The sequence below is a fragment of the Salvia hispanica genome, chromosome 6, assembly GCF_029641045.1.
Source record: "Salvia hispanica isolate PSC_SH4W2 chromosome 6, Shi_PSC_v1, whole genome shotgun sequence".
NCBI classification, from domain to species: domain Eukaryota; kingdom Viridiplantae; phylum Streptophyta; class Magnoliopsida; order Lamiales; family Lamiaceae; genus Salvia; species Salvia hispanica.
The window spans coordinates 36,147,560-36,168,917 of NC_142697.1; the positions used below are offsets into that span (position 1 = coordinate 36,147,560).

At 37.7% G+C, this 21,358-nt stretch overlaps 5 protein-coding genes across 7 annotated transcripts; 2 read left to right on the forward strand and 3 right to left on the reverse strand.

Annotated features, from left to right (window-relative positions):
• Nucleotides 1-1,122: 1,122 nt before the first annotated feature.
• Nucleotides 1,123-4,654, reverse strand: LOC125205544 (uncharacterized). The gene is made up of 7 exons (XM_048104561.2): nt 3,977-4,654; nt 2,979-3,031; nt 2,666-2,758; nt 2,364-2,587; nt 1,883-1,949; nt 1,537-1,650; nt 1,123-1,381 (listed from the first exon to the last, which is right to left on the reverse strand). The coding sequence occupies exons 1-7, from the start codon at nt 4,440-4,442 to the stop codon at nt 1,358-1,360; spliced, it is 1,041 nt and encodes a 346-aa protein (XP_047960518.1). The 5' UTR covers nt 4,443-4,654; the 3' UTR covers nt 1,123-1,357.
• LOC125205545 (uncharacterized) lies at nt 2,973-7,151 on the reverse strand. Of its 3 annotated transcripts, XR_007173773.2 has the most exons (7): nt 6,891-7,151; nt 6,768-6,821; nt 6,568-6,619; nt 6,387-6,403; nt 5,682-5,734; nt 5,530-5,602; nt 5,178-5,292 (listed from the first exon to the last, which is right to left on the reverse strand). XR_007173773.2 is itself a non-coding variant. In XM_048104563.2 (6 exons), exons 1-5 carry the CDS (start codon nt 6,971-6,973, stop codon nt 5,689-5,691), a joined length of 252 nt encoding a protein of 83 aa, XP_047960520.1. In that variant the 5' UTR covers nt 6,974-7,151; the 3' UTR covers nt 5,159-5,292; nt 5,682-5,688. The 3 variants fall into 3 exon arrangements, 2 of the variants coding, with proteins under 2 accessions (XP_047960519.1, XP_047960520.1); XM_048104563.2 differs by lacking the exon at nt 5,530-5,602 and having other exon boundaries at nt 5,159-5,292; XM_048104562.2 differs by lacking the exons at nt 5,530-5,602; nt 5,682-5,734; nt 6,387-6,403 and adding an exon at nt 2,973-3,031 and having other exon boundaries at nt 5,030-5,292; nt 6,891-7,147.
• A 210-nt stretch (nt 7,152-7,361) lies between these two features.
• LOC125206753 (uncharacterized) lies at nt 7,362-9,298 on the forward strand. Its single transcript, XM_048105986.2, has 4 exons — nt 7,362-7,454; nt 7,582-7,633; nt 7,764-8,119; nt 8,474-9,298. Exons 2-4 carry the CDS (start codon nt 7,582-7,584, stop codon nt 9,074-9,076), a joined length of 1,011 nt encoding a protein of 336 aa, XP_047961943.2. The 5' UTR covers nt 7,362-7,454; the 3' UTR covers nt 9,077-9,298.
• A 3,269-nt stretch (nt 9,299-12,567) lies between these two features.
• LOC125207167 (DNA ligase-like protein) lies at nt 12,568-15,834 on the forward strand. Its single transcript, XM_089061241.1, has 8 exons — nt 12,568-12,781; nt 13,194-13,318; nt 13,393-13,481; nt 13,586-13,681; nt 13,767-13,861; nt 13,933-13,973; nt 14,068-14,151; nt 14,232-15,834. Exons 1-8 carry the CDS (start codon nt 12,727-12,729, stop codon nt 14,379-14,381), a joined length of 735 nt encoding a protein of 244 aa, XP_088917367.1. The 5' UTR covers nt 12,568-12,726; the 3' UTR covers nt 14,382-15,834.
• Nucleotides 14,532-20,901, reverse strand: LOC148923735 (bifunctional aspartokinase/homoserine dehydrogenase 1, chloroplastic-like). Its single transcript, XM_089061240.1, has 18 exons — nt 20,696-20,901; nt 20,062-20,135; nt 19,613-19,987; nt 19,215-19,303; nt 18,824-19,127; nt 18,680-18,732; nt 18,400-18,608; nt 18,204-18,291; nt 18,015-18,128; nt 17,271-17,369; nt 16,847-17,041; nt 16,562-16,644; nt 16,260-16,485; nt 15,967-16,112; nt 15,697-15,832; nt 15,440-15,523; nt 15,269-15,361; nt 14,532-15,066 (listed from the first exon to the last, which is right to left on the reverse strand). Exons 1-18 carry the CDS (start codon nt 20,821-20,823, stop codon nt 14,821-14,823), a joined length of 2,742 nt encoding a protein of 913 aa, XP_088917366.1. The 5' UTR covers nt 20,824-20,901; the 3' UTR covers nt 14,532-14,820.
• Between the last annotated feature and the right edge of the window lie 457 nt (nt 20,902-21,358).

Genomic DNA, 21,358 nt, shown 5'->3' on the forward strand with positions numbered 1-21,358 from the left:
TGTATGTATTCTCAACTCCGTGCCAATAGGATGATCCCTTTTTATACATTTTTAGGTATAATCATGAACAAATTATAAAGAAAGAATCAAATGCATCCACAAAGGAGATGCTTGAGTGGCAGATATTACTATAGATTATGAAGCCATCCATTCAAATAATTTCGGTTTGGTGCCAACTGCCAACCTATAAATCTTCCATGGTACATTATATTTTATCATGTGTCATATTTACAATTTTTGACAAAATGGTTCATAGAAAAGAAAAAAAAAAACAGTCCGGATCGGGAGGGAGAGAGTACCTATCATCAAAGCTAAATGGAGACGATTTATGAAAACTTGAGGACCTAGAAAAACATACTCCATTAAGGCATTTAAGGCCAAGAGGTATTTGAAGCCCAAAAAAATACGAAGTTGGTGTAAAAGTAAAGGTTTTATATTTGTGTAGATTTTCAATTAATAATTACTCCATTATTTAAGTACTTTATTATTCATTACTACTTAGCTAAATTGGTTAAAAAATCTTTAAAAAATCACATCCGAACCAACGAAGTAACAATTACTACTTTTTCAATAAATAAGCATTAAAGATGCTAATAAAATCACAATTTAAATTATAGTATTACATATGCCAAAAAAAATTTGTATTACAACTTAATTTATATCTATGCTTACTTAATTAGTAAGTGTTTAGGAGCTAACTCATTAACCACAATTCACAAGAGACTTAATCCATGTGATACATCGGATAATACTATTAGACTGAGAGTGGAACATCAAATACGTCGGATGATATCAAGTAGCTGACTGGTTCACTAAAGATAGTCTTATTTTACATGTAGATTTTCTTTTATTTTAATTCCACCTAGAGAGGTAGTTAAATTGCTTTTTGCAGATGTTATTGGTGTTTCTTTTTCAAGATTTGTTAGACATTCGTAATTTAATTTAAAGGGTTACGGCCCTCTTTAGCACCAAAAAAAAAATTCACAAGGATATAAAAGGTTTTTTTGACCCATTATCTTGAATGCTATCTTACTCCACCAAGCACCGTTGCTTGTTACACTGTCTAGGATCAACCATGCTAACTTATGGTGCATAGAGTTATCATATAATTGCTACCAAATATGCACTAAATAAATGATTGAATTTGATTTTCGAATCTTGAGATGAATCTCATCCAAGACTCCTCATGCTAATAAAAAGGTAATGTGGAAAAATGATGATACACCGTCATAGGGCACAACAATTTATCTATCTCCCTTATTTAAGAGAAGATATATAGAGAGAGCGGTACATAATTTTTTTTTTTTATGAATTAGTACCCAATTTACAGTTCATCTATCAATATTTTGATGCTTCTTTACTCGATATCTTTCACGGCATCCTGCATGACAACACAAACACATGTATCAGACGTGTCGGGATCCATCAGAGAGCACTCTTATCCGAGTCAATCATGCTCGTATAATGGCGTATTTGTAATTTTGGTAGTGTTTGGATCCGGATCTTGAGCCATAGACCACAATTTAGTAGGGTTACCTTGGCCAGTCGTGTTACATACGTTGCTGCGAACGCTGTCACTAATAGCCCAATCCCGAGTGTCCACAGCTGACCGTTCCCTCCACTTAACCCTCCTACCCCAGACTCCTCTTGCTGGACAAGCAAAAAGTCGGGTCGTTAGCTCGTGAACAAGCACGAAGAAATTAATCAATCTTGAACTCCAACATTTTTTAGGAGATAATTGATAAATAGTTGCAGTATGATTCTATCCTTGTCAGTAAAAATAGAAGCATAATCCCAAAATCTTGGATTGAGAAAACACGAGCAAACTTCACATGTGATACAAAAATTAAAGAGATAAACGCCCTTAAGGTTAGAGACTCACAAGTATTGCTCGACCAAACGCGCCAGCACTCACGTACGCCCATGTTCCAGGGAGCATACCTAACCAACTGCAAGAACAGGACTTCACGTCAAGACATATTTAATGGTTACTGTACTAAAATCACATGCCGTCTGCTCAAGAAAAAATCGAAGAAGCTATATTCTTCATAATAGACCCAAACATGCTAAGGTTTGATTTCATCTACAATAATTTCTCAGTTAATCAGCAATATTCACATCACTAAATAACTAGAAGATTATTGCAGCTTAGCTAATGTAAGTTTCGGTCTAATGGACGTTCTCACTTAATGTCTAATAGGACAAGAATATGTATAATGTGTCGAACAGACAATATCCGTTATCACTTATCACACTCATTGTACGCAGTATTATGAGCCATTTCACATTCACTTCCAAGAAAATGCATTAGTTTCAACAGCATAAAGAAGTACGTGAAAACTGAAAAAGAAAAAGGAGCTGACCTTGCTAAGACATATGGAACGAACTTGACTGATGTAAGTCCATAGAGGTAATTTCCAAGAGAGAATGGAAGCAGCGGACTCAAACGGAGAAGAGTAACAACCTTAAAACCGTTTTCCCCAATAGCTTTGTCTATTGCAAGAAATTTCTTGTTTCCTTTGACTAGCTTTAGAATTCGTTCACGAGCAAAATATCTGGCAATTAGGAATGCAACGCTGGCTGCCACCTGAAATGGAAGTAAGACGGCTTAATACTCAGTTTGCAGCATTACCCTTTCTATCTATCCAAGCTATTTGAAACTCACTGTGCCACTAATAGAGACGATAATGGTCCCAGTAAACGTGCCGAAAAGAAGACCGGCGGACATAGTCAATGGAATGGCTGGTATTGCAAGTATCTACACCACAGAAAATAATAACTCGCATAAATTCATTGTGAATTTCAGACTCTGACTCATGTGCAGGAACTGATGGTTCCAAGAGTCGAACAAACAATAAAGGTCATCCATAACATATATCAAGATTTGACGCCAGTATTTGCAGATCAAGATAACATAAGAAACGAACATTGAAGTAGTTAGAAGCAACAAATGCTCAACATGATATCTGGTTTCTTACTTCTAACCCGGCATAAACTGCAACGAAAAGGGCATATCCAGCTGCACCGTAACCTGTAATAGTAAACAACAACACATTAGAATCAAATACATTGTTTTTTAAACAAACAGATGAGGGTAACAATAGAGTGGATTTATTCAAGATTTACAAAGACGAAACTGATTATATAGCCCGTATAAGAAACTAGAGTTCGAATGGAAGAGTGTCAGTTATAGCAAGCAATAGCTAATTCTATACAAGTGCCTTACAATTGATAAACACAATTTTCTACAAAACTAGATGAAACTAATGGGATTGGAATAATACTCCTTAGTCATAATTCAAATACAGTAGGCCACATAAATTTAACAACTACAAGAAGTAATTGAAATATATTGATTTGGTAAATAATGAGCACAACATGAAAATTGCAATCCGAAATTCAAATTCTTGTATTCTGATTTCTGAACCTCGTATATTTAAATGTGAAGAATCTAACTTAGGGCCATCTGAAGTAATCCTCATTCCAATACTGAATCACAATGCTCATCTCAAACTAATCATAACAATGATCAAACTTCCAATCACATGCATCATTGCCAGATCAAACACATCTCACTATTCACAAGCATATGTCAAATCAAGAAAGCCTCAATTTCCCCAAACTCGTTAACGGTTACTTCCTACAACAGCCATTAGGGCTGAGATTGCTCTCCCATAAAGCAAAAAATTCCAATTCTAAATCACAATGCTCATCTCAAACTAATGTTCACAATGATCTATCAAACCTCCAACACACGTAACCAGTTAGCATGCATCATTGCCATCTTCAGACAAATCCCATTTTTCATAAGCATCATTTTCCCCAAATTTGTTCACGATTTATTTCTACAGCAGCCCTTCGAGCTGAGATTTCTCTGCCAACCACAGATATCAAGCAAAAGATCCAATCTTGAGCCTACAACCCAATTACTACTACTAATTATGAAAAAACAACAAACAAGGCTCGACAATCCCACCTTCAATGAAGCCAGAAAACTGGGTCAAGAAAGCATTGATCTGCTCTCTGTACACATACCCAACAACCCCAAATCCACCAACGACGCCCACAAGCAGAAGCCCAGCCAAGATTGTGCCTTTAATCGCGCCAGCGTCGTCTCCGCTTCCGCCATCCTCCTCCGCCGCATCGCCGTCCCTATTCTCATCATTCTCGCTCCTGGGGTTGAAATTCAAGAATCTCCTAAGGCTCTGTGGAGCTGTGTTGGGAGTCTTGGGGAGTGTTTGCTGCTGTGATTTCTTGGTTTCTCTTAGTGAAGAACATGGCTTCAGAAAATGGAAGCGTTTCGGCTTGAAACCCAATAGAGAGAAGCAAAAATTGGGTCTTTTTCTAGGAGCTGCGGCGGAGGCGGATGGAGAGGTGGAAGAGGAGAGGCTGACGCACGGCGGTCTTGGCGGCGCTGTTCTAGTTAAAGCAATGGAGGGCATTTTATGGGAAGGAGGTGGGAAATGGGAATGAGTGGTGATGAAGATTAAGGATAACACAAAATTGGGATGTAGATTTTTTATTTTCTTTATGTTTGTGGGAGTTGGATTAATGATCTTTGTTGCAGTTTTTGAGAGTTTGAGCTTTGTAAGATTGTTCGTTACAGAATCTACCAGTGGTATCTCTTCTGATTCTCTTACGCATTGGTTTATAGATTTTGAGGGAAAATCGAGTGATCTGCAAATTGAGTGGATACAAGAGATTGTGATCAGTATTGACGCACGTGTAGTCTAGTACACATTTTTCAATCTAGATTTGGGATTTTGACATTTTTGTAAATGTTCAACCATAAATTTGACATGAATTAGTAATAGGTACAGGCAGCTTTGTTAAATTTTCTTCCCCTTCGCAGTAATAATACTAATTGAAGAAAAAACGAGATATGTCAAACTTGCCTGTGCCGTTTCCGGTATCTACTACTAATAGAAATCAAGGAGAGACAACTAACAAGCAATGAAATATACTGCAGGTACAAAAAAATTCAAGAACTCTGTGAGAGAATCATATCATAAGAAAGAGAGATCAATACTGTGAAAAATATCCAGGCCAGGTACTAATTTAGCCTACATTCCCATCAGTATGTGATCCAGTGTTTCCTTTAGGCCGATCAGTCGGGATGGGAGTCGATTCCATCTTGCTACTTCTTGCCGGCGCCATAGTAACTAGTTTTGCATTATTTACAGAAGACTTGAATTTTTGCATTTGATGAGTGAGTGTGGCTTGAAGAGATTTGGGTGAGAGCAATTCTGGTCTTTCGAGGACTTCCAGTGTCGAACTCCCAACAAAGTTTACCTGTTGAAGAGCATATATGAATTTATCAGTTATCGATTTTTTAAAAGAAAAGCAAGATTTTGCAACAAAAATGACATTGTATATATGCAGTTCAAAAAAGGAATGTAGTAACGTTATATCGAGGGGGGTCAGAAGTCTATCAACAAAGTGAAGCTGATTATGAAGCGGATTAGAGAAAGTTCTGCAGCGTGAGATACGAAACAGGAATGCTAGTGTGTGATGTGAGAACTCTTTTACCAGGACCAACTAAGCAACAATCGCATCCAAATTCCAAGCCATGCCACACAGAGTGGACGGAGAGGAGTTGATCCTAATAATAAAATTGATGCTGGAATTACAGAGACCAATGGATGAGAGAGTATTCAACTACATATATAGGAATTCAGTACCCCATCATCAAGGCCAAGAAGAACCAGCTGGATAAACAATTTCACTGTTTTGCCTGAGACACAGAGCAGTAGCCTTAGCCGAGACATGACGAAACTTGAAAGTGAAACGAAGCCAAGAGAAGAGAGGGTGCTTTGCATTATCATGACACAGCAAGAAGATACTTCAGGAAGAATAGGATGCATGGACTAGAGCTCTTTTTATTTGCAAAAAATACAAACTTGTTTTCATGTGCCAATTTCTTTTTCTTGGCAATTAACCGTTATTATTTTATTGAACAAGGCTGCTTTTCTCCATTCTACATTAATCACACCTCTGATTTAGCATAGAAGAATGGTCTCTTCATGCCGATACAAATGATAAAGCATAATCCAATGCTTGCAGCTTCTTAGTCTAAGGGGATTGATCAGCATACTCTTTCAATAATCAACTCTGATTTCAGAGCGAACTAGACTTGGTTCCTCCACATTATTGGCCTTCGTTTCCTCACCACCCGAAGTAAACGACACTAAATCAAGCTCTAAATTCTCAGAGTTATCTTGACAAAAGAATACACTACCACCTTGACTGCACAGATGACCTATGATTTGGACATCATAACACTTATCAGTAATTCTCAAATTTCCCAATTACCTCTTAAATATATCATAATAAAACCTTTATTATTGGAAAAGCCTACCATTTAAATATGGAAGAATGAGGAATACCCATAATAACACCCCAACTGCAATGAAAGCCGTTTACTTCAGCAAGTAATCAGCCAAATCTAAAATGGGAAATAGCTATAATAACACCCCAAACTTCTACCAAATAAAACTCCAAATTATATTTACTTCAGCAAGCAATCAACCAAACAAAGGAAGCAAATATGGAGATTTGGGTTCTTACCGTTTCAGATGCCTTCTGAATCAATGTTTTTGCTAGAGGAATGACGCAGAACCTTCAAACGCAAATAAAAAACACCCAAATTTAAGTATTCTCTATCAGAAGTGAGCTCGAAATAAATTACTCATGAAATTACAGATTAATTTGTCTCGTAACCAAATAACATTTAGATGATTTTCAACAAGAAATATGAAAATTCATACATTCCGCGGCCACCAGATAAGGCTTCCACAGATGGCTCTTTCCACTCATCCAATCTGTAATTCAATTAATAGTGAGTATACTTCGACTGTAACAAAAACCGTAAGTAATTTATTACGACTTACATCCAACCGTAGCGACGGTCGAACAAGAGGCGTTTGGGAGGCGGTAAGGAAGCGGCAGCGACATTCACGGCGGCCGTCGGCATTTTTCTTCCAGCTGAAAACTAGGACTACTATAATTTTTATTTATTTTTATTTTTTACAAACCCTTTAATTAGAAATTACACTCAGCTATCTAAAGTTTTAGGATTTGTTTGGTTTGACAAATATGGTTTCTCAAGAAAAGGGATGGCTCTTGTTAGTGATTACCTTTTCATGGCAAGAGAGAAATATTTCTATTGTTTGGTTTGACTTTTATGGTTTCTATAGTTTATAATCGGATGTTTGGTTTGGATTTTAGGCAATTAAGAATAGCATGTAATACCATAAATGTCCTCATATATTTTTCTTATTTCCAATATTATCCTCATCTAACCCTAGAAATAAATTTAGTGATGCCCCGCCAAATTTCACAGCCTCCTCGCCATCTCTTCATCAAGATTTCGCCTCTTCGCAGGCTTGAGTATCGATTTCACTTCAATTTGCTGGAGAACCCGAGAAATCACATTTGTTGGTTCTCTCTTCGCGGTAATTCTGTTCTTGGCCAATTTTTAACTCTGATTTTCCCATTTTGTGAAGAGGTATACACAATAATAATATTGTTACCTTGAATGACGACGCACTGATTTCTCCTTGTATGACATTATTTCTGTAGATGACATCAAAGAGATCCCAACTGAGCTTGGAGAATTCCCAAAGCACTCAACGTATGTAGCCTACTTCATATCTCTTTATTCTCTTGTGTTAATTTGAGCTTTGCCCTACCTATATTGGTTTTACTCTCTTCATTTTAATTTCTACAAACTTTGCTTGTTGCTGTCTTGTTCGGCTTTAAAGAGATCAATGCTCATTTGGGACGTGTGAGGAAGCCGAAAGGAGATCGCACTAGGCGAAGCTGGACTGAACGAGAGGAGGAGGCCCTCGTCGTACATCTGAACGAGCTTGTTGCTACTGGCTGGAAGTCGGACAATGGGTTTCGAACTGGCTTCCTTACAAAGCTCGAAGATGCCATGCGCATTCAATTTCCCACAGCTAATATCAAAGGAACGCCGCACATCATGTCCAGACTTTCAGCGTGGAAAAAAAGCTCCGGGTTGTTGGAGAAAATTCTAAACAGGAGCGGCGTAGGGTTTAATTCGAAGGGGGACTACAAATTTGAGTGCGATGACGATCAATGGGACCAAATTGTGAAGGTTAGTTCTCTTATTGAATATATAATTGTTGTGTTGCAATGTGAATTATGACTTTAGGCAGTAGATAGAGTGTTTATGAAATGTGGCAACTGGATTGCACTTGCTACTTGTTGTTTTTTGGATATGTTAATATTATTTTTAGATTGCCGACTATATATTAATGATTGCATAAGGAATTGTGTAGTGATTAAATTTGATATGCATGCTAGGTGAAGTTACACGAAATTATTACTTCTCCAATGAGATGTTTGTTGAATAATTTATATTTAATGTTTCATGCATTGGTGATGGGTGTCACTGTGGGATTACATATGAAGAACCATGATTTGCTGATGGGTAGGTTGATATATGCAGGCTGAGCCTGAAGCTCGTTTCATGAGGGAGAAAGGCTGGCCGTTATGGCCGTATTGGCAAATCATATTTGGTAAAGATCGTGCTTCGGGTACCTTCACTGAGAATCTCATGGACTCTGTCAACGAGCTGCACTCTCAACACTCTCTGGAGAATATCCAAGAATCAATTGGCACAGGAGGTGCTGACTTCAACTTGGGCGACCAACCAACTCCGGCACCGGTAGATGGAACTCAAACTCCACCTTCGGCAGCTGATAGTACTGGGCACAACAATCCCACCAAGGCCACATCTACCAGTGGAGGGAAAAAAAGGAAGATTGAGATGGGCATTGAAGGCCTGGTCCACATGCTGGAGAAAGTGCATGACGACACAAACAAGAGGCTTGACACTCTGGCACAACGCATTGGATATGAGTTTGATCTCAGTCAATCAAGGAAACATGTGTACGAGCAACTGGGAAAGCTGCCCGATCTCAGTCGTGAGCAGAAGTTTGATGTAGGCGGGTGGATACTTGAGAAGGTTGAGCGCTTGGACTTTTTCCTTGGTATGCCAGATGAGGATCGCCTTGCTTATGTCATCCGAGCTCTCGAAAAATATTTCTAGGTTGTGTAGTCTGTCTATTGTTTTTGTGGTCGAACCCTATCTGCATTTGTCGCCGTTTTTTGTTGGCTTGCAATGCCAAAACAATTGACGTATTTGGATTTCATGGACAATGTGCCAGTGTCGACCTTAGGAGTAGTTGTGTGTAATGACATTTGTGATCTGTAGAACTTCTAAAGTATTTTGTCTGACTTTAACTTGTAATATACTATGTTTCTACGATAATGGTGTAGTTCGAATTATGCGGTGTATTTCAATTGTCATTAATTCCTGATTTCAAATGTCTGATAACTCAGTGACCATCATTTGGTGAATTTCAATTGTCATTAATTTATGATTGCAAATGTCTGATAACTTAGTGACCACCATTTGATATCAGAGTATCTGATATCAAATGTTAGAGATATAAATTGTATTTTCGAGCATGAACGAGTTGCAACTTAATGTGATTTTTAATATAAAAAGATCTTCATCTTATAATGCGGCAACCATCTTAAAAAAAGCATATGGATTTACATCAATCTTCCTTCTAATGCATTACGAATTTATTTTGTTTTTAATATTTGTACCGAACCTCGTTATGTATTTAAATCAAGCCTTCTCTATTGTGTTTGAAATCTGGACGCGAGATTAAAATGAAGATCAAGATATAGTTATTGAAGAATGCATAGTGGAAATAGAGAAATGTTCAAGAGTAAAGATCACAACAGTCTTCCTATTAAACACATGAATACTAAAACTCAAATCCAACTAAGCATCTCATTTGCAACTTTAATCCTCTGAGAGAAAATCATCAGTCACCCCTAATATGCTGCAAAAAGAAATTACGTAAGAATAAAATAAAATTATCAGACTCTTATTATGCAATTTTTTTTTTATCAGCAATGCAAGTATAGAAGATTCAAACTTAGACCTGATTCCACAATGTGGTTGCTAATTGATCCCGGAAGTTGCTCCAATCATTTGTTGCTTCGACGAAATCAACGTATGGAACATCATTGGAGTCTTCATCAACTCCATGTCCATCGGTCCAACCCTCGATAAGAGTTTCTAGAGGATCAACAGACATCTCGCCCCGGACATAGTTGTGTAACAAGAAACATGCACTAATTATACGAATTTGCACCTTGATGGGGTAGAATGATGGACTTCGGAGTATGCCCCATCGCATCTTCAGCACGGCGAATGCTCGTTCAATAATATTTCGCGCTTTAGTATGTCGCATATTGTACAGCTCAACAGGGTTCTGAGGCACATCAGCGTTCGGGCCCCATTCTTTGAGGTGGTATCTAACGCCTCGGTAAGGTGTCAAAAATCCATTACTATTGGCATAACCATTGTCACAGAGGTAATAATTCCCTAGGTATGAGGAATGGAATTTGTTTAGAAAAGAAATTCACAATATCAAGTAAATATTTACACAGAAAGATTGGAGACAATACCTATTGGGACTCTCAGACCATGAGGTCGGTTTACCGCATCCCTCAAAACACGAGCGTCTCCGGCAGATCCCTCCCACCCCGGTTGAACGTATGTAAATCGCATATCTCGATCACAAGCTGCCAATGTATTCGTTGTTATCTGTCCTTTTCTGTTCCTAAATCGAGGTTTGAGGGCATTAGGAACCAAAATGCTAATATGCGTACCGTCTAGAGCGCCAAGACATCCCTACAAGAAAATTAATGTATATAACACACATAGCAAATGATCAGTCGATTGCGATGAATGTATATTAACTAATGTCAATTGATGAAACAATACCTTGAAGTGTTTCCATCTCCAATCGACACAGTCGTCGCGAACTGGCTCAGGATTCACAATGAATAACGTGTGCATTTTTATGATAGCCTGGAGAACTTCGTTTACATAGTAGGAAATAGTTTGGCCCGACCGCAAAAAGTCAAATCTAGTGATACGATTTTTTTTATGGTGTGCTAGTATGCTTAGGAATATGGCCAATTGTTCTTCAATATAAACAGACCTTCTGTCACGAAGAGTTCCAAGCTATCGGCATAGAGAGCATAATCTACCAAACGCATTCCTGTCCATTCTAAGGTTGACTATGCAATCAGTGTCGGTAACACCGACTAACCTATTCAGATGACTGACTTGTAAGTCTACCCTGTCCATCTGGCTATAAGGAAGAACTAATTGAGTACGCTTCCTTTTCTTATTCTGAGACAGCTTAGTGTAGATCAGAAAAATGATACAAAGACGGGCGATATAATAATTTCTCATTATCTCTTCTAACATCTGCACAATGGTCTTGTCCGATTTTGCAGGCCGATCCATCTACGAAGAACATATATGAGTAGACAGTTAGAACCACCACTTCAAAAAATTGACACACAAGAACAGGATATCAACCAGTTATCCAATTTTAATTCTTTGATAATCCAATGTTTTGTTTCTTGATTTGTAGATAATTAAAACTCCAAATATGACACACATCACAAAAATGAATAACTAGGAATAGAATGCAAATAGAACAAATGAGTTATCTGGAACAAGCTTTTAAAACAGATTAAGCACACAAGCATCATAGCTTAAGAAAACTGGAACAAATACAGATTATGCACAAAGACATCATAATTAAAATCTGCTGATCCGAGCTTCTCACTTGAACAATTCAAATCTGGAACAATATCAGTTTTTGCACAGAAGCACAACTTCAATTAGGTATAGTTCACAAATATGATTTCGAAATTGAGGAAAAGAGCTATTGAATTGCAGTAATTGCTAGGTGCATGCATATATGATAACTTGTTTACAGGAGAATACATTGGGTTAAAATTTCTAACCCCCAAACCCACTCAACTCCCACGCTACTATGAATCATCATTTTTCAAAAATTTGATTTGCAATTATTGTGTTCATCCATCCATAACTGTAGTTTGTTGCACTCAACGTCGATTATTCCTTAATTAATTTGTCACCCTAAATATGAATCTGGAATAGTTTTAACCACAATTTTCAGTTGGAATATGCAGCACAATGCTAGAAATAGTCAATTATGAGAGCAGAATGGACGAAACACATATTATCGTTACAAATATGAAAGTGTTGAATCGAAAATCGCAAGAAAAATTTGTGGGCTTCACGCACGAAATTAGGATTCAAATTCGCAGGTGGAAGCTTACCTTGGTCGTCGTGGGTATTTAATTCGAAGTCCCGAGAGAATCCGATGCCAATTGATGAATATTTGGAGAGAAAACGAGAGCACACAGCAGCGTGAATTTGCTAGAAAAATTGGGCGTCAAATTTAAGTGAATGAAGAAGATGGGGACATTTTGGTTATTTCAGATTTTCAATAAAGTGAACACTTGCCCAGAAAATGTATCTTTCAAAATTGGGGAAATACCTTAACTAATGAAATGGGCACAAACGAGGCGGGCCTTCAGCATTTTTGCAGGCCCTCTTGAAAAGGTATTTGACAAACCAAACATGAGAAAAGGTTTGTTTTTGGGCATTTAATACTCCTATTTGCCAAACCAAACATCTCCTTAATGTATTGCAAAACAACCCGATACAAATTTTGAAATAATTAAATTTTAGTCCCAAATCCTTCTTCCCGCCAAAGTGCGTATATATAGTTTCATTTTGGTCGCGGATTGCATCTTCTCTGCTTCGTCGAATGCCAATCTGCCGCAATCATGAATCCTGAGACAGATTACAGAGAATCAACACCTTCGCAACTATCAAATAACGGTGATTTGCTTTCTATTTACCGTATCGCGTTTGATAATCTGATTCCTGCATAATTTATGTTTTATTTGATTTTGTTCCGTTTTGGATTTTTTTTTAATTCTCGCATAGATATTCTTCCAGTGTTAGAAATTCTGGTTTTGTCTTTGGATCTGACGCTTATACACTAAATCAGCTTGGATTTCGAAATGTTGCTGCTGTCAGCTCAATTTTCGAAAATGCAGTAGAATTTATTATCAGCGATTGTGAGGAAATGGTTAGGTTATGCCTATTTCCTGCTCCTTCCAAATATAACTGGATGTAAAATCACACATTTTTAACAAAAAATATATGAGTACATAGATCTTATTATTATGAATCCAGCTTTTTGAGTTCGTCTTCTGATTGTCGGTGATTGGATTTCAATGTGGTGAAGGTTGCAATGGCGTTTGTATCATGAACACAACATGGAAAGATGAGCAGCATCCATCCTTTATCAGCTTCATCTCTTCGTTCCTCACTGAGAATTCTTTTAGACTGAATTTTGTGTCGATTGCTCCAGTACTCTCTTTTTCTCTAGCTCATGGATACCTCCGTATGCACCATGCTTAGGTTTAATGTTGCTTCATTTTCAGGATTTCATCTTCAACTGTGGAGGCGTGTCCGTTGCCTTTATATTCGTGGCCAGCTGGGATTCTGGCTGCACTGAATCCATCTTCAGCAAGTGAATAATGTTCACCTTCCAAATAATCAAGAAAAGAAGATGCAATCTTCTAAATTTTGTTATAAAATTGATTCTTATGAGGTTTCGTCTGCTGCTTGATGCAGAATTCAGAAGTTAAAGGAACAGTTTGCCCATTTCTATGTGGTTGTTACCCTCCCAACCAAGGACCAGAATGACTATTTCATACGCTCATATTTCAAGTTAGTTAATTCTCGGCTCATTCCAAACTATTTCAAGCTTTGTTAAGTACGTTCTTGGCTGAGAAATCTGCATTTTGTTTTTCAGACATGGCATGGAGTTTGGTAGGCCGACTTTCATCCCCGTGCAGGATTTGGAGATGGGATTCGAGAAGATCGTAAAGATAGCACATGCTCGTGGAGGTGAGATCGTTAATTAAGCATCGTTATTCAGGATCTTGAATTGTACATTTATCTAAGGCATGTTCTTGCAGTTTGTAAGAAACATGATGCTATAGCAAAACTGAAAACTGAGGTTCGTTGATCAATCCTTTTTCTTGTTACTGTTAATCGTTAAGAAGTCATGTCATCTGCATTGCATGCTTAAAAAATTGTTCATGTGAATTTAGAGGGAGAAGTCAGTTCAATCCATGGATGTCTACATCAAAGTGGTTACATCTATCCCTGGGATTGATAGCCATGATGCCATTGCGGTAATAATACAATTTGCTGATGATTTTCCCCTTTTCCATCCTTTGTTTGTTGTGGTATAAAAATGAGTTCCGATCTGCAGCTGAATCAAGCCATTGGTTCCATTGAAGCAATAGCAAAGGCATCAAAGGAGCACATTGTGGAGAACACCGATCTTTCAACTGAAAAGGCTGAAACTATTACCAGGTTTTTCAGAGACCCGAAATATTACCTTGGTATCAAAATGAAGTGATCATGCTGTAGTTTGTATATCTACCAGCTGAATTGAGGTTTCATGACTGCAATTTCTGCAGCAATACCGTTTTCATTTCGCATAATATCATGGTGTACATGAGAATTCATATTGCTGTCAAGAAAATAATCAACTTTTGCAAAGAGAGAATTAGCCAGACATACAACCCCATTCCTCTAGGATACCTCAACTATCTTAGTCATCGTTGAATACAAGTTACTTAGTACTTGCTCTTAAAAGCATCAAACATCACTATGAAGACTTACTCAACATGATCTGCTTATGAAGTTACAGTAGTTATGCCACTCATTGAGGCCACGAAAACTCATGGGAATAGGGTTTAGGGCTCGGGCTTGGACAGGGAAGAGATACAAAAAGGCAGGCATAAACTGGTTTAATTATAACCCTTCATCCAGTTCAAGATCAGCTGTCATTGAACTTACGATGGTGCACCAAGATATGATGCAAGGCGCAATATGTCGCTGAATACTCCACCAGCTGTCACCTCAGCCCCAGCACCAGGGCCACGGACAATCAGCGGCTGCTTCTCGTACCTCTGAGTTGAGAATGCTATTATGTTATCAGATCCAGAAAGTTGGGCAAACGGATGCTCCTTCTTATATCTGCGTAGCTCCACTGTTCCTTTCTGGTTGACAACATCTACTACTCCAACGTATCTCAAGACCTTCAAATATTTCAAATCATGAGTGCATCAACCGGGAGGTGTGGCAGCAGAAGGAGATATATAGTTTCTTATTTCTTTCTTATATCCACCAAATCGCTGCAGGGTCACTCATCACCCAGAAACATTGGTACCCCTAACTAGGTGTTATTTTATGATTCAAAGTTTTGCATGCTTTCTGGAAATAAAGCTTAAAAGTTCTTACTTCTCCAGTAGCTTCAGCCTCCTGCCTTTGCTTTGCCAAGTCTTGATCATACTTATGGAGCTGCTCCATAAACTCCTCAGCTGAAGCTATATCCTGGCACAAGCCATAAGAAATCGAATCAGAGATATGTACTAGTGATTGAGGAGCCTCATTAATTGAGTTTGTTCATGCCTTTAGTGGGTCCGGTACTAGACTCTGAATGGGAATGTCTGATAATTCCAGCTTCAACCCAGATTCTCGGGCAAGGATTATCACCTGTGCCATTCAAACATTTGACAAGTACAAAATTATCTCACTGGAGTTGCTCATAGGAAAATGAAACTAGTAGAGGTAAAGAAGGTAGCCCTATGAGGAGAATTTGTTGTCTGAGGTATTAGTTTCCAGAAGCTAGGCAAAATTCAATATGCGTTATGATGTAGCAGATATACCTTTCTAGCAACATCTGTCCCAGATAAATCGTCTCTTGGATCAGGTTCGGTATAACCTGCCTCTTTTGCCTCCTTCACCACCTCACTAAATGCCCTTGCACCCTTGAAGTTGTTAAATATGTAACTTAAAGTCCCACTGCATGGTCACATATGAAGTAAAATAAGTCTTTATGATAAGCAGAAGCTTCTCTTACTAAAAAACTGAGAAATGAATGATGCTAAACCGCCTCAAAATAAAGCAGCTACAGAAGGAATGAGTCGAACACTAACCTAAAAATGCCTTCAATTCGTAATATTTTATCCCCAGTTTCAAGGAGTCCTTGCAAAGTGCTAATGATTGGTAAACCAGCTCCAACAGTTCCTTCATAAAAGTAATGCGTGTAGGACTGTCGCTGAAGAGTTCTCAGTTTCAAATACTACAAGAGGAATTCAAAAAGAAAAGACAAAAGTTGTCATTAGAATTATCAATTGTGTATGAAAAAGATCATATGCATACATAGATTAGAAAGATGTTCAGAACAACTTCAGCTACCACAGATTCAGTATTGATCATTACTCCGTACCTGCTCAAGTGGTCCGGAATTGGCTTTCTTATTTGGGGTGACGACATGGATCCCTCGACGCAACCAATCATGGTAATGGCTTGCAATAGATGAGTCTGCAGTGCAATCTACTATGACAGTATTTGGGATAAAATGATTGCTGTGTACATGCCGAACAAACTTCTCCATGTCTGCCTTTTCCCCATTCTCCTCCAGTTGATCTCTCCATGTCGACAAGTCAACTCCCCTGCAATAATCAAGTGCAAGGTTGTCAAAACCAAAGGCATGTGTACTGGTTATCGTAGTTAAATTCAAAAACTTACATATCACTCAAGAGCATAGTCTTTGATCCGGTTAAACCCAACACACGAAGATCAATGTTAGAATTTTCCTTGAGGACTGCTGCCTACATGGTTAGATGAAATACATAAGTGTATGAAGGAGGCATAATCTTCATCGATTTGAAAAGCACAGAGATCAGAAATAAGCCAATAAGTCATGCAGATGACAAAACGTAGATGGTAAAAGAAATGAATCAGTAAAGAAAAGACTATTGTTACGGATATTGATTGCCAAATGATTAAAGGGTGATCGTTTGCCAAGTGTACCTGTTCCTTTAGCTGATCGAGCAATGTGCCTCCAATTAATCCTGGTCCAATGATACCCATTGCTATTGTAGTTCTGGATAGATAAAATCTGGAGTGCACAGCTCGTAATGCCTTAACACAATCTTCCCGTTTCACAACTACGGTGACATTATACTCCGAGCAGCCTTGGGCTATAGCACGTATATTGATATTAGCCTGTAAAAGGAAGGACATGATTAAGATTTTACATCTGATCCCCCCCCCCCCTTAAAAAAAGATGATTTTGCATTTATCTTTATAATTCTTTTCTAGTGATAAGTTACTGTGTTACTCTACTGAAATAGTATTTATAGATAATCCATAGAGTGGTAGGTCTATTAAATGTGTACAAGGAAGGTATCATAAAACTTAAGTACCACTCCATAAAATATGATAGTTTTCATACCTTAGCAAGTGCACTGAAAAGTGTGGCACTAACTCCTGGGGTACTTGCCATTTTCTGGCCGACTGCAGCCAAAATGCTACAATTGGGAATTACCGCAATCTGTAAGATGTCCAACATAATCAAGAAATTAAACTTACAAATATTTTGAGAATAAGTATTATAGATAGTTATTGTAGAAGATATATAATGCATTCATTTCATATATGCAGCAATTATTAACTACACAATAATAGTAAAATGCTTGCTTAAAGGTAAAATAATATTGACGATTCTCTAAAAAAACCCAAATGTATTACTGATTACACGTGTATTCGCATCACAACAAGTAGTTGTTTGTAACATGAAACATAGAAGCAAGGCAGAATGAAGTAGCACTTATGATATTAAATGTGAACTTCTTCTACCCACATCCAGTGTAATTCTTTTATTAAAGAGCATAAAATAAAGAATGAACTGTACCAATTTATATGCTTATATGTTGAAGTAGATTCTGTCAGATGTAGTTTAATAGGAGTATCATTTTTCAGATGAGGGGATCAGTGATGTGCTTACATCAAACATACTAACTAGTATTTCAATTAATGAGGAAAATCTCCCTCCATCGAACAACATCAATGAATGAACTCGATGACCACGAGATTATCTGAAACGATTATGTAATCACGCTGTAAAATACTTATATTTTTCTTAAAGCAGACATAACATGGTAGACTATTCAGGTGGTGAAACTTTTCATATAAGTACCTGAGAAAGACGACCAGCACTCAAGGCCTGGCGAAATCTAGACTCTAATGCTGCAGCTACAGCCTTGACTTCTTTTTCAGGCACAGCAAAACACACGGAATGCTCACTACTGGCCTGTGTCGAAGGATTCATCAGATCCTCAATGAAAGGTTAACATTATGCATGGAGGAAACACGTGAGTAAAACTACCTGGGATATCATAATCACATTTGCTCCTACATCTTTCACAGCACCAAAAATAGCACTAGAAGTACCTGGAACCCCAGCCATTCCAGTTCTGCAGAATATATTTGTGACTAAGAGCTATGTAACAGAGATGGAAGAACGAGCCGAGCATTGACTTAATAGTCCACAACTATCACAATTCTATGAATTGAAAGCTCACCCTTCAACATTTACAAGGGCCAAATTGTCTATTGTTGCAAACCCTTTAACTGCAAACTCCAATCCATCTTCATTTTCAAAATCAGCAGGTCGACAGATTGTTGTACCGGGTGCAGAGAGGTTGAAAATATTTCTTATTACAATTGGAATGTCATATTTCATGACAGGAATAATTGTTCGAGGATGTAAGACATTTGCCCCAAAGTATGACTGCATAGATAAAACTGATTAATGGCTGATACATTGCCTAAACCTAGGACTCATTACTAGAAAAGTCTTACCATTTCCCATGCCTCCTGATAAGACAATTTGTTCAAAACCACAGCCTCACTAACTGCCCCAAACAAAGAGAAAGAGGATATTACTGAAATGACTTCAAAGGCTAGACTTTTAACAAATTAAGTATGCAGACAACTGGAACAAACCTTTTCTGGGATCTGCACTGTACACACCATCCACGTCAGTCCAAATCGTGACTTGACGTGCATGGAACAGGGCACCCATGATAGCAGCAGAAAAGTCACTTCCGTCTCGCTTCAAAGTTGTGGGAATATTCTCAGGTGTACTGGCAATAAACCCAGTCGCAACAATTATGTCAGATGAATTTTGGGAGTACCACTTCTCAAGTCTTCGGCCTGACTCCACGTAATCTGGGTCAACTTGATCAGAACTTGTAGGATTTACTACGAGGACATCTCTAGTGTCCATGCAAGCACATTTTAACCCACTCTACAAAAACCAAGCAAATATTTTAAAGAAAATTATATCGGTAAGTACAGAAAACTCATAATTAAATGCCTAGAATATATGAATCACCTTTCTGATAACGGAAGACAGTAATTCTGCTGACCATAACTCGCCATGTCCAGCCACAAAGTCGGAAAAGGATTCAGTTGCGTGACCAGCTGCAGTACATCAAGAATTCTTGTCAATACTCAAATGCAACTCAAACATCAAGGAAGGGTCATGTCAGTAAGTGAAAGCAAATAAATAAGTATGTATGATTGAACTTTAAATTTGTACCACGCATAGATCGACACTGCCACAAAATCAAATCGCTATTTAATTCCTTTTTCTATAGGCAAGAGAATAATTCAGTAACGTTGAATAACTAAAACTGTTGAGTAGTGCATTTTTTGCATAGGTAGGACAGAGTAATTTCTTATCAAACCTCATATATCTAAGTGTTGGCCGTTATCTACAAACACACATACCGATATATATTGCACGCAGCATAGCCTTCAGGTTGTTTATGTCCTTATGCAACCGTGCCAAGAATTTGTTCAGATCATCTCCCTTGAGTAGATCAATTGCTGTCGACTTGTGCTTCTCCAGAACAGCATCCAGTGCAGTTACATAGGAATCATCCCGAGCCTGCGCCTTGTGTATAAGATCATACATCATATCCGTCACCTTTGACATTGCAGACACGACAACCAATTTTCTCTCCGACTCATCCTTAACAACAATGTTAGCAACATTTTGTATTCTTTCAGAAGTTCCAACACAGGTGCCACCAAATTTATGAATGGACCAAGTGTCACCTTTTGGAAGTTTAACTTGCTCGACAGCTTCGTCCAGTAGAACATCTAGGGATTTAGACACCTTATTAGTACAAGATACATGCTCATGAGTTCTAGTACACGAAAAATTCTAGGTGAACCTGCACTAGTGACTGAAGCAAACAGGTTAAAATTCGACGAGTCCCTTCCTTGCAACTGAGAATTGCAGCACACTCTGTGACGAAGAGACCCAAATCAGTCTTCAGAAGTTAGTTTAGATATATTAAAACTAAACAAAATCCAGAAAATCAATCACCACAAAACTCCAACCTGGAAACTCAAGAAATAAATTTCAAGATCATAAAGAATGCAAGTTTCCAGCTTTGAAGTTGAAAATATTGCCAAAGTATGAAATCTTAGCTTAAGTAAGAAAAGTGACTGCAATTTTGTGTGATGAAAAAATACAGAACCTAAAACTGAAAACCATAAATTTATCAATACATACATTCATCACCCTGTCAAGGTTATAGCTCCAAAATGCAGATGTGACGCCATTTACAGCAAGCCCACATAGAATTGAATCAAGAATTTATTAAAGCTAAAAATTAAATTGTGGGCTCTCAAAAAAAAAGCCAAACATAGCTGCATGCATTGGCATACACATATCACTGCAAAATCAACATATGATGAAACTCAAGAACTGAATCTTTAGTACTCAACTATCTAAAAAAAATCTTCAATCTTTAGACGCTAAAATCCAAAAAGAAAGAGCCCCATTGGTTGAGAATCTTATACCTGAAAATGGGGGGTCGATGTAGGAGAGAGGAAGGGTAGATCTTGTTGAGTGTTGTGATGGAATTCTTGGGCAAGGAAGAGAGATTTGGTAAGGAATATGATGGAGTGAGGGAAGATGCGAACGCCATTGTTGGTGATTGATTTGCAGAGCTAACTGAGTGTGTGTGTGTGTGTGTCTGGCGGCTGATTGTTACTGATAAATGTAATGAGGTGAAAAAGGAAACTCACCTTAATTTATTCTAATATTGTTTCTCTCTCCTCTCCTCCCCCTTATTTTGAAGAAAAAATCATTTTTTACTTAATAAAAATAAAATTTTCATTTAATACTTCCTTTGTTATGATTTACAGTCAAGTTTTATCTGGCATATATTTTTAATTTATAAAAGAATATCGATAGAAAAAATCAAATTAAAAAACTATGTCATAATATAATATGAGTAAAATGAATTAATAAAATAGAAAGTCCATTTATCATAAAAAAAACATTTAATACTACTATACATTCCAAAATGATATTAGGTTAGCACTCAAAACAGTATTGAGGTCTAATTATTACCAAAAGATGTGTATATTTTCAATGGACTAAAATTGTTGAAGATTGTTAGTTTGAGTACTGTGAATTACTGCATATTTAGGAAGGCAGTTGCATTCCTAACTGTCTCA